The 13,151-nt window shown below is 49.4% G+C and overlaps 1 protein-coding gene across 1 annotated transcript; it reads left to right on the top strand.

The window, feature by feature from the left end:
- Positions 1-258: 258 nt before the first annotated feature.
- On the top strand, positions 259-8,343 carry LOC118596709 (apolipoprotein L2-like). Its single transcript, XM_036207589.1, has 4 exons — positions 259-352; positions 4,025-4,165; positions 5,832-5,958; positions 7,488-8,343. Exons 1-4 carry the CDS (start codon positions 259-261, stop codon positions 8,341-8,343), a joined length of 1,218 nt encoding a protein of 405 aa, XP_036063482.1.
- Positions 8,344-13,151: the final 4,808 nt, after the last annotated feature.

The raw sequence follows: 13,151 nt of genomic DNA, 5'->3' as shown, positions 1-13,151 counted from the left end.
AAATGCTGAAATAAGTGTGTTGGCAGTACTAGGGTGAGGATCCCATGTCACCTGCTGTCCTTCTCTCAAGAGTGGGCATGGCCACTAAGCTGCAGGACATATGTGTGCAATGGAACCTTTCCACATACAAGGCTAAATTGTCCACTGAGGTACAGCCATGCTTACATTCCCTCCTGCATGGAGGAAAGCCACCACGCCTGAGGTTGTAGACACAAATTTCAGTCAGAGGTGGGCTTTGGCTCCTCTACTCAGGGGATTATGGGGGCCAAGCAGGGAGCCAGGGAGTCTGTCATGGAAGATGCTGGAGTTTCTCAGAGGAATCTCTGGAAAGGTCTCAGCTCAGAGCAGAAACGTGAGGCAGAAGAATCCACATGGGCAGCTGTCTGAGCACTGTGCCGGCCACCCTCAGCAGGACTGTTCTGGTCAACCAAACGGCACTGGGATGTTCCGCTGAAGTGCAAGAGGGATGGGATTGGGGTGTGCGAGGGCACAGGGGAGGCTTGCCAGAGCAGGAAGGGGCTGGCAGTGATCTGTGGAGGGCTCCACAGTTTGTGGTGGTGGGTCTTCCCACCATGGAGAACCCACCAGAGATGGGTTACCCAGAGCAGAATAGGGAATGTTGAGTTGAGGTCACTCTTTTGACTCAGCAAGATGGGTGGGGCAGTGGGTGGCACCGTCCAAGTGTCCATTGCAGGATGCTGATTGGACCAGGTGTGTCCAGATGAGACGTTCAGTTTCTATTTCCCAGCTGCGTCCATCAGGCCACAGGCTGTTTCTCCTTACGACTCAGATGTGCAGCTGTTGACAGAGTCTACACAGCTAAGGCCATCTGTGTATGTTCAAACTCAGCCAGGACCAGACTCCTTGGTAAGTTCATCCTTTTTAGCCCCTCTACCTCCTCCTCTTCACGATTTTACCTTGGGATAGGGGATAATTGCCTCATTCTAGGGATGGACTCAGTGAACTTAGGCATCATCCCCAGCCCTGAGTTCAGAAGAACTGGACTTGCAGCCAGGTCGCATCTGGCTCTCTCTGCACTAAGCACAAGAAGGATGGGCAAGCCCTCAGATGGCATCACCATGTGGTGGGGGCTCAGCTCAGGTGATGGAATGCCTAGTTTCGGACCAGCAGACTCCTGACAGAAAGCAGATTTTGGGGTGGAGAGCAGTGGGGGAATGAGGGAACTGAGGGATGTGGAGGAGGGCAGGAGCCTCAGAACTCACTGGTCCTTGTGAGCACGCTGATGTTGCACCAGGACTGTAGCTGCCTAGACCGGTTCGGGACAAATGTTGTCTTGGAGATCTAAGAAGCCCAGAGATTGTGCCAAGAACTGTTCTGTGCATGTATCTGTGCTATGCCCTGGGGGAAACTGAGGACCCAGGGTGTGTGTATTACTGAGGAGTCTGTGAAAGAGGCTGAGCAGGTGGGTCACAGAATCTGAGCCTGTTCTGGCCTCTATCTGTAGGGGATGGAGAAGAGGGAAATAGTTCCCTGTGTATTAGGTGGGGAAGGGTGTCAGTGTGGAACCAGGGAGGGAAAATAGGAACAATCCCATAAGCAGCACACTAGGCTGTTGGTTAATCACAAGGTCAACAGTCAGACTTCAGGTGTGTGTGTGTGTGTGTGTGTTGAGGGAGAGTTTTGGTCCTCTGTGCCTGTTGAAGCAGAGAACATTGTAGAATCTTTGGGATGATAAAGAGAAGGGAAGAGGAGGAAGCAGAAGAAAATTGAAAAGTAGTCATTCTTTTTTTCCTTTAATGATGCTATATTCTCAGATATTGGTGACTATATGTCCAAAAATTGTCTCCCAGAGCATAGATATGGGAACCCTGGGCCCAGGAGGACAATATCAACTTAGATGGTTCTGGCACTACTGGTATCATGGCTGATGCTGACGCTGGATCAACACTAAAGTACAGAGGGCCCCAGGAAAACCCTGTATTCAGTCTAGGGAGGGAATGCAGAAGCCACCCAGAAAGAGGTGGCCTTGAGATTTCAAATGGTGAAGCATGGAGGCATTTGAAGGATAGGGAAGAGCCCAGTGTAGGCTGGAAGTTGCATGAAGGGATTAGCAGAGGGACTGCAGCAGGCTGAGGCGGGGTGTGGAGGGGGGACTCTCTGTCATAGGTCCCAGGTCTTGAATTATTTACCTTGGGGTAAGGGATAATTGTCTCATTCTAGAGATGGTGAGAATTACAGATTCTCAGTAGGAGCTCGCTGTGCTCAGCCCTGTCTGCCCAAGGGATGAAGTCAGGCAGACACTGGGAAATGCTGGGCTGAGACTCCTGCTGGGCCATTTTTAGAGAGCTTGTGCACTGCTGGAGAAAGGAGCCTGTGGGTCTGAGACTTCAGTTGGCCAGGAGCAGAAAGGACTGGACCATCCTCACACCTCCTGGGATATACCCAAGCAGTAGCTTTTCTAAAAAGACCCACTGTCCTGCTGGCCAGAAGGAGAGCATAATACATGTGGAGCAAGACAAATTTGTACATATTCACTTGATTTTGTTGTACTGGGTATCAATCCCAGGGCCTAGAGCATGCTTGGCAAGAACTCACCCACTGACTCATCTCTCATGCCCAGACTCACATAGAACTCTAAGGACCATGGTGCAGACACTTAACCAATGCACACTGTCTCCTGAATGTCCAACTTTTCAGCAGACAGTCTCTCAGGTCCTTACCTGTGAAGCAAGAAGGAAGCAGCAAGGATGCAGCTCTCCTACACACCAGTGCCTTTGGCAAGCCCCCCACCCCAAAAAACCCTCAGCAGCCTTCTTTTGTCTTGTTGGTCAGGACAGAGTCACTCAGTCACTGTGTTATTGACCTCAAGTCTGAGGAAAGAAATTCTGAGTAGAGGACACTGGGGACAGGTGGTGGTGGAGTCTTTTGAACATGGTAGCCAAACATAGACGCCATCTTCTTAGGAATGCCCTGGGGTAATAAGGCTCAATAGAGAAGACAACCTTTGGACATCCAGGAAGGCACACCTCACAGCTTCCTTCCAACAGACAGAAGTGACTTGTTTCTGGGCAGTTGGTGTGCTCCAGCCCAAGGGACACACCTATCTTCAAGTGAACATGGGGTAGTTGTTCTCTGTGGTGGAGAAGGCTCACCATGGAGATCCATGACTCCAGAGAGGCGGGTAGAAAGAACCCTCAGTAGGATCAGGGCTGTGGGTGGGTGGGGCTAGGGGAATGTCTAGATGTGTGCTGCAGAAAGTAAGAGCCAGCTGTGTCCACGGAATCTCTTCGTATCCTGTCTATAGAGAAATAGACCCGAGGAAGGACCCCACCAAGGTGTACTTGGCAAGGAAGGCACTTCATTCTTTCCCTCCATGGCAGGGTGTCTTGATGACATCTTGTGACTGTAACACAGGACTTGCAAGGATGAAATTTACAGAGATATTTACTGAGCTCACTTGAGGAGACTGGGACTTCTCAGAGCATGGCCCAGGCCGCAGCTTACTTGGTGACAGGATATTCTTGTGGCAGCAAAACAAGTTGTCATCACAAAGTGGAAGACGCAAGGGGGCAGACAGGCTCCATGCTCTCTTCTTCTTCTTCTTCTTAGCGGAGTCCTATGCCCAGCCTGGGTGCTCAGGCCCCTGAAACAGAGTCCCTCCATAGATGTTAGCTGGTATTCCCACTCCTAAGTAGTTACCAGGATGTTCTTCCCATCTCCCCTTTGCCTGTGTTGATTTGAATCTTTTTCACAAGTGTGTCCTCAAGGCCTCACACTTCCCTTGAACCCCACAGGGCAGGAGGTCTCTGCCCTGGCTTGGGTGAGGGAGACAGGAGAAGCCAGATGACTGACTTCCTTATGTAGCAGCTACCTGGTTCAGGGAAAGACTGGGCTCTGTGAATTAAGTCCCTGTGATTTTTGGCAGTCACTCTGGGGGTACTGTGGGACAACCAGATATCTGGCTACCTGACCTTCCTACAGTTATCCCCACTTTATCCCACACAGTGTTTCTTCTTCCCTAGAGCCTGAGCATCCAGTGATCTGTAAGAAAAACCTCTCACAGATCCTGTGACCGGTGTCAAGGTTCCAGAAGCACTGATGGCCTCTCGAGGGAGCCGTGATCCTCTACCAAGCCTGTTCTCTGCTCTCAGCCTAGACCTGGTGGCCTCCACATCAGATGAGGATGAGGCCACCAAGGACCAAGGTGAGTGACCTGACCCTATGTCTGCAGGGATCCACGTCCAAGCCCTAGCTTGGGTACCTAGTAAGGGTTACCTTCCCTCCACCTTTCCTCTTTGGTGTGACCTGGAGAGCCTGCCAATGTGGGGGACAGCAGAACATGTGGCTCAGTCACACCTCCTCGGTCACCATGGTTCACTGGCTGTTTGTGTCATTTCTGAGAGGCCAGAGAGTGTAAAGCTCCCCTTCTCCTGGAATCTTGTCCAAAGCAGGTCGTTTTGTCTGTAATCTACACATATACATTCATTATGAACATAAGATAACTCCAAAATCAATATCTTTGCTGTGTTCTACACACTCTGATATCGAAACCATTCCATTTTCCAATGTTCCTCTTTGACCCAATAAACTAGTGACAGAACCAGAGAGGCTAAAAGACACCTCTGAAGGTACTGGTACCACAGTGTCTGATGTGCCAGATGTTCAAGGTGGAGGTAAGCCAGCATTGAAATTCACTCTGAGATGAACACAGTTCATTCCCCTGCAAATCAATGTGGCACCTGTGTGTGTGTGTGTGTGTGTGTGTGTGTGTGTGTGTGTGTCCCACAACACAATGTGTTCCACAAAACCACAGGCACAGGGAGAACAAAGTCTACCTTTTCCTTCAGCTCTGGAAGGCTGTAAATCATGAAGGTCAGGTTGTTAGTGTGAGGGCTCTCTTCCTGGCTTGCAGTGGGAGCAGGCTTGCTGTATCTTTACAAAGCCTCTGCTGCTGTTTTTGTATGAACAGAGAGGGAAAGAAGACAGAGGTACAGAGTCAGTGTGAGGATGAATAAGTGAGTGGATGAGTGAGTGAGTGAGTGAGTGAGTGAGTGAGTGTGTGAATGTGTGAGTGAGTGAGTGAGTGAGTGAGTGAGTGAGTGACAGAGTGAGTGTGTGAGTGTGTGAGTGAGTGTGTGAGTGAGTGGGAGGTTGAGTGGGTGAGTGTGTGAGTAAGTGAGTGAGTGATTGGGTGAGTGTGTGAATGAGTGAATGGATAGGTGAGTAAGTGAGTGAGTGAGTTGAGTGAGTGAGTGAGTGGGTGGGTGGGTGGGTGGGTGGGTGAGTAAATGAATGTGTGAGTGGATGGGTGAGTGAGTGAGTAGGTGGGTGAGTGGGTGGGTGGGTGAGTGAGTCAGTGAGTGTGGGAGTGAGTGGATGGGTGAATGAATGAGTTTGTGTGTGTGTGAGTGAGTGGGTGAGTGGGTGGGTGAGTGAATGAATGAGTGTGTGAGTGGATAGGTGAGTGAGTGGGTGAGTGGGTGAGTGAATGAGCGAGTGAGTAAGTGGGTGAGTGGGTGAGTGAATGAATGAGTGTGTGAGTGGATAGGTGAGTGAGTGGGTGAGTGAATGAGCGAGTGAGTGAGTGGATGAGTGGGTGAGTCATTTCACCAGGACTGTCAATTAGGAATCTATGTTTATAATGTTTCCTTGCAGTTACTTAACTTCCATGGAGACTCTGTCTATAAACATTGACACTGGGCCTTACGACTATTACATAGAAACCAAAGGACACAATTCAGTCCACAGCACTGGTGAATCAATCAACAGAATGTCATTAACCAAAGCTCATGACATGACATAAGATCCTTGGGCTGCATACCACTTCAGCCCCTCTGCCTGTCTCTGATTCATTCTTTATTTCCACATAGAGAGCAGACACTTCATCATGGAAGGCCCAGGGCATCTCAGGGACTCGGCTGGCAGAGATGACCTGCACCGCCTGCTGACTGAAGATGGAGCCTGGGAGGCATTTGTATCTAAGACCAAGTTGCCCAGGTCACCTCTATGGGATGCCCCAGCACTGCCCCCAAACCCCTGCATGACTGGTTCTCTCTGGGCAGGCACACTCACTCCAGACAGTCCTAGGAGATGGGGTTTAGGGCACTCCCCAACAATCCTTAGAAACTCTTCTAACATGATCTCCCTGGGAGGCAGCTTCATCAGGTTGAGGAGACATGGTACCCACAGAAGCAAGGGTCATTTCATTTTTGAAATTAGTGGATTATAGTATGTGAGATCTGTATGATTCTCACATGTGGGCATGTGTGTCAAGGTCAGAGGACACTATTTATTACTACTTATTTGGCTGAACTTGTGCAGGGGCAAAGACACACATGAGTTGGTAGCAGCTGCTGAGAACAGACTCAAGAGTGGAAAACAGTTGTTGATCACTGCCCACATGGTTACCAAACTCCTGGTCACAGTCTGAATCTGGAGAAGTCAGGTTCAGCCACCCATCCTCAATAAAACAACAAGAGGCCACTTGGGAAAGAGAAAGACCAAGACCCTGTGTCTCCTCAGTTCCATCTTTCAGGTCCTGAGCAAGATTGAAGTTTGAATAGAATGCACACATAATCAGTCATGATCCGAGAGTGGTCCCCTCTTTAGACTCTTTCAGATTCAAGATACTCAAGTTGCATGGTCTCACAGCTAAAGTGCTTAGGTGAACACACCTTTCTGCCAGGCCAGGGCTGTAGAGGACATTCCAGCAGCTGAGGACAAGGAGAAATCTTGTTTTGGGGGAAAATCAAATCTCCACAGCACACCAACACTCCCTGAGTGAAGGGAGCTTTGAGGTCATTCGGGGCTTTGAGGTCATTCAGGGCTTTGAGGTCATTCGGGGCTCAGTGTTTATCTGCAGACTCCCACCTCAGGACACACATTTTGGTGGTGGTATTGTTGATCCGCCACTCGGCATATCTCTCTGGAGGTGATGGCATTTACCTGAGTAGTTACACATCTTTCTGCAATGTCTACCAATAACATGCCAATTATGAATATTATAAAACATGTGCCTACATGTCTGTGTTCATGTACATGTGCAGGTGTACATATGTACAAAAGGGAGAAAGGACAACCTCAGTTGTACCTTAGAAGGTATCCTTGTTTTTGAGACAGGGTCTCTCACTGGACTCACATTTGCCAAGTAGACAGACAAGCTGGTCAGAGAGTCCCAAAGATCCACTTGTCTCTGCCTCCCCAGCACTGAGATTGCAAACCATGCCTCTGGGCTCGACTCCTTTTACCTGGGTGTGAGGTACGGGACTCAGGTTTGCATGCTTACGTGGCAAGCACCTTCCCAACTGAGTCTCCCCAGCCCTTATAACAACAACTCACCCCCTACTAAGGACCACAAAGTTTGCCTGGGAAAGACCTAACATCACCCACCAAAAGGGAACTTCTATAGATCTTTAGAGTTCCTGGTGGGTGGTTACAGTGTACATAACTGTAGGGTGGGCCTGGCACAGCCGATTTTACACAGACAGGAGCTGTCTTTGTCACGCACTGGACCTCTTCTGTTACAGGGCTAAGGCACTTGCACTGCACAAAGTTTTGAGGGATCTGGCAGCACTCTCGGCCCTAGCAGACAGACACAGACTTCAGAAGGACCTGCAGGGCAGGAAGAAGTTCTTGAAAGCATTTCCTCGCTTGAGAGCAGAGGTGGATGAGCACATCAGGCAGCTCCATGCCCTGGCTGAGCACACTGAGAAGGTGCACAGGGGCTGCACCATCTCCAATGTCGTGGCTGACTCCTTCAGCACTGCCTCTGACATCCTCGGCCTCCTTGGTCTGTTCCTGGCACCAGTGACAGCGGAGGGCAGTCTGATGCTCTCCTCTGCTGGGTTGGGACTGGGAGTAGCAGCTACTGTGACTAATGCTGCCACCTCCATCGCAGAGGAGGCAAGCAGGTTTTTGGATGAAGTTGAAGCCGGTCACCAGGCCTCACCTGGCCTGGATGTGTTGGAGGCTGGATCTACCGTGGCAAGGATTGCCAGCAAGTTCCCTCAGGCTACCAGAGATATCACCAAAGACCTTGAAGCCCTTCAGCAGCATATGGATGCCCTCAGGCTGATTAGAGCCAACCCTGGCTTAGAAGAAGAAGCCAGGATCCATGCCACCACCGGGAGGATCCCTGCCCAACATGATAGAAGGGTGCAGGCCACCTTGAAAGGAACCCCTCTGGGGATGAGCAACGACGCTCGGATCAGGAGTGCCACCACTGCAGGTGTGTCTCTCCTGCAAGATGTTGACAGCCTCGTGAAAAAGTCAAAGCATTTGCAGGAAGGGGCACAGTCAGAGTCGGCTGAAGCTCTCAGGAAGCTGGCTCACGAGCTAGAGGAGAAGCTGAGGAAGCTTGGCAAATTCTACAAGGCACTCTGATCAGGCCCCGTCCCCCAAGACAAACTGGGGTCAGGGGAAAGAAACTGGACAGAGCTGGGGACAGTGGAGACACTGTTAGAAGGGGAACAAGGGTCCAGTCAAGTCCATGGGACAGAGAGCCAGGCCTATGGCTGATCATGGAAGGTTAGTGTACACAGCGGAGGGTCAATGAGTCCACCTGGAGCCTGAGACCCGGACCAGAGGATGTGCTGAAGAGGGACTGGAGAGAGCGGTCTCTGGACTAAATATGGAAGAGACCAATCATCAGAAAGAACGGAAAGCCCTCCCTATCTCAGCTACCAGAACAAAGCATGGGAGAAAAGAACCCACAAAACACGGACCCAAGAGAAGGTGTGTGCTGTGTAAATAAGTCCTGAGCCCCCAGCCCTGTGCTTTAGACCAATGCCTTTCCCCTGATTCCCAGTACACTCACTCCTCAGGCATGTCTTCATCCCCTCAATAAACTGTTCTGCTGTAAATACTTCACCATGTGTTGGCTTCATTTCTTTGTTCTGGGACATAAAACCTGGAAGATTCCTCAGGTATCCTGACTCTCTCTCTGTGTTGCCTCTAAGGCCTGGTGCAGCCAGAGAGGAGCCAGACACAAATGCTCCTGAACTCTCCATTATCAAGGAGCCCAGGTGAGGTGCTGTTCCCTCCTTCTGGGAGAACCTCCCTCAGGAGGTCAGTGTGGGGGAACTCCTCCCCTCACACCCCTCCCTTCCTGTTTTCTTCCCATAGATGTTGGCAGCAGGAAGAAGAGTGTGACTGAACCCTCTCCTCCAATTGGGCAGTAGCTGAAATGATGCCCGGACAAAGAAGGATGTCAAAGGCCATAAAATACTGAACCTGAGCTTAGGGTTGGGAGGCAGCTGCTCATTACCATTGTCAACACAAAAATCCAACTCTCACCTCAAACGGGATAAGACAGTGTTGATCTGGAGCTGAAGAGGAGGGACCATGGCCCAGGGACACAGAGTTAGATTACAACAAAGTCCATCTTCCAAAATGATAACCATTTCATGAAGCTGTTATAGTAACAGGAGAAAGAAAGCCATAAATGAAGACATTTCCAAGACGTTTGTGGAATACCAGAGACATAGTTACAGGTTTCAAATGCCATCTGCCAATGTTCTTAGCTTCTGGACTGGTGGAAGATAGTGGTCTGCTAAGTTAATACATCACAAATGGTTTTTGTCTCTTGGAGGGTGCTAAATCCAACACAGCAGTGACAAGAAACAGATATTTAGGGGACTAAAGGCAGTCAGAGACAAGCTGCCATTAGGGCCTTGATCTGCAACATCCTAAGTCTCCACAGCTATTGATGTTCTCATTAGCTAATTAGGATCTTAGAAGTCTTAGTTCATATTCCTTCTGGAAATTTCATTTGCACCATCCACATTTCTTACTGGGCTTGGACTCAAGGTCTGTGTCCCAAGAAGCCAGGTAAGGTGATGGAGCTGGCTTGTACATGAAAGAGGGACAGAGGCCAGCAGCAATGGGAAGGGATCCATACAGTGTCCCACAGTCAGTGGTGGCTGAGACCAGAAAGATTCAGCAAGCACTATTAGATGAGAAGGGCCTGAGGTCCCTCCTCTGAGTGGGTCTATCAAGAAGGCAAGACTGAGGGTGGCAGCAGGTGAGTGGCTCCTCTGGGGTGTCCAGGGGATCATCAGCTGCTCAGCAGGTGTGACTCCACTTGCCCTTCTCAGGCTGGGAACACTGGCCCCACACTTGCCTCTGGCTCTGACTCAGAAGCTCAGCTGGCAACAGGTCACACTGCTAAGGCCGCTGTGTCCCATCTAACTGAGCCAGGAGAAGGTTCTTCCCTAAGTAGGGAAATATCTGCCCATGCCCACAGCCACTCTAAAACTATTGTCCCTTTCTATAGATGTAATTTAGGCACTGGACCAGGTCACAGTTGATCAGCCTGTGGCTGAACTTCATCCAGGTTGGAATCTGGCTGCTTTTTCCTCAGGCTCAGAAGTCAGCACAAGAGACTTAGGACACCCCTCAGATGGGTTCATCAAGGGATTCAACTTAATTCCACACTGCCTGATACATGACTAGGGCACCTCAGAGGAAAGGTGGTTGTTCTGGGTGTGAAGGATGTGAATGGAGAGAGGAGGTAATCCAGAGTCCACACATCCTTGTGTCTTGACCAAGGGTATTGCCACATGAACAGATGGTGGCAAATGTGGTGTTGGTAGACACAAGGAACCCAGAGACTGCACCATGACTCTCTCAGAGTGTGTGTCTATAGCAGGTGGAAACTGAGGGCCAGAAACAGTGTCCTGTTCCACCTACTAGAAAGAACTAAGTCAGTGGGTGTCCAGCCTACACCCCTGGCCTTAGCCATCCTCTCTACAATCTGGGTGCTTGGTGGGAAAGAGAGCCAACCTGGGGACAGGCAGGGCAAGGTGCCCAATCCTGTAAACAGCACCTTTGTGTGATTGAAAGATCCAAGGGCAGAGTCCAGGTAAGGGCAACCTATTTGTCTATACAAGCAAAGAATAGTCAAGATACTTTGCAATTATTAAATTCACATTTTCCTCCAAGTCAGAAACAGCTGTGTGACACTGTGTACTGTACTTGCCCTCTCAGAATCTCCCTCTCATCTGATAAACAGAGTCAGGATTGGCTGCTCTTCTCATCCCTAACAGAGCACTGTTCTCATCCTCAGATGTCTGGCTCACATGCCACAGACCTCAAGGGAAAGTGAGTACCAAAAACCTGAGCTTGTCTCTGATCCTGGAGATGCTCAGAGGGAAGAGGCCAGGCTCTGCATCCTGGATTCCAGAACCATCAAGGACTTGGGGAACAGATGATGACAATAATTTGAATTTTTCCACTTGATCTAATTTAAACAACGTCCAAACACAGTGCACATTAACACAGGGGCACACATAATTCCCTATCAGATAGAGCTCTAAGAAGCTGTATTTCAACCTTCATCCCACAGGTTTCCAAAAAGGTCTATTTTCTAACTCTTTATTCCTGTGTCTGGGTGTCAGAGCACCCCTTGGCATTTGGGGACTCTGGTTGAGTGGTGTGATGACTAATCTTGGCTGTCAACTTGACCACAACTGGAATTAAATTAAAACCCAAATATGGGACACACTTGTGAGGGATTTTTGCTTAATTTGAAGTGAGAAGACCCGCTTCTAAGCCAGATCTTGGAGGCGGGAAGATATGCCTTTAATACAGGGTCTTTTCAGGAGGGAAGCCCTGACTCTAAGCTAGGCCATGCCTCCTGCTAGAAGCCCATATGAAGACACGGAAGAAGGAAGTTTTTCATCTTTGCCTGTTTGCTTTCACTTCGGTAACAAGTCCATTCTTCACTGGCATTAGAACCTCCTTCTTCAGGATCCCAGCATATACTGAAGAGCAGCTGAGACATCCAGCCGTGTGGACTGAGCAGCTACTGGAGGCTTTAGCCTTTCATTCATAGGCAGCCAACGTTGGACTGCTGAACCACAGCCTGTGAGTTATTCTAGAAATCCCCTTCCTATATATATATAGAGAGAGATTTCTTCTGTGAGTTCTGTTACTCTAGAGAACCCTGACTAATGCAGAGGGTCACTTCTCTCCATCCTACAATGCGGCCTTACACCTACTCTGACCTGCACCTCCCACCCCTGCTCAAGGTTGCCATGGACTCACTCTGCCCTCTACCCGCTGGACATGTGGGTGGCTGTAGCACCACCTGGGTGTATTACAGTCCTGAGTGGGTGTTGTTGACTGTCCTACAAAACTCCACAACCTTCCACAGTTCAACAGCTACAATGGGGATGTGTACCCACAGCCAGATGAATGGGCATCTTCCAGATGTTTAAATTCTTTGGACAGTAAGTTCGTTTAAATGCATCTCTGTATTAGTATGATTTTTTTTGAACCTGTCAATGATGAGATGGATGAATTCATCATCCCTGTCTGATAATGTCCCAAGTCCCTGTTAATGTTATGGAACAGGAAGGATGCTGGCCCTGAAGAGCTGACCCTGGGTCTCACTTTGGGGACCAGACTTCAGAACACCTGTCACATCTCAGACCATGAGTGGTTCTTAGAGTTTTTGAACTATTCTCTTTCTATCTCCTTTTGATTTCATGTGAATATGGGAGGGCTTGAACAGGAAGATGGAGACAAACCTGGGATCCAAATACTTGGGTGGGGCAGACCTAAGATTAGGAGTTCATGGTTCTCCTAGGCTACCTAGGGAGTCTGAGGCCAGCCTGGACTAGGTGCATACCTGGAAGGTTTGGCAAGAACACTGAGTCATCAGTTACAAGGGCAGAGTGCCGGCCTGAGACTGAGCCACCATTACCTACAGCTCTTACCAAATCAACAAGTCATTCACTCTCATTTTGATCGGGTCCCAGGAGGAGCTGATGCCTCCAACCCACACTGCTAAACGTGTTTTCTTTCCTTCCTCAGCTCCAGGCAATCTCAGTGCAGACTGTGTGTCTCTTTATGAAGTCTTCCCCACCCCAAAGACTACTGAGGACTGGTCAGAGGAAGGAATGAGCATCCTCACACAGTGCCTTGTTGGATGTTAACACCCTTTAACACAGTTCTTCCACTTCTATAAATAGCATGAGAAAATAATCTCCAATGTGATCAATAACAAGCAATGAGAACATTCTTTACATTACATTTACATAATGATTAGGAACAGCACAAGGTCCAGGAGTCAGGCAGAAGATCAGGTATCAAATGCAGTACACAGCAGGACCAGGGCCAGGCAGTACTCCAGGTCCTGATAGGACAAGGAAATCACAGAAGAGAGTGTGGTTTCTGGGAATCACAAA

The sequence above is a fragment of the Onychomys torridus genome, chromosome 16 (assembly GCF_903995425.1).
Source record: "Onychomys torridus chromosome 16, mOncTor1.1, whole genome shotgun sequence".
NCBI classification, from domain to species: Eukaryota; Metazoa; Chordata; class Mammalia; order Rodentia; family Cricetidae; genus Onychomys; species Onychomys torridus.
This window is presented reverse-complemented; position numbering and strand designations above follow the sequence as displayed.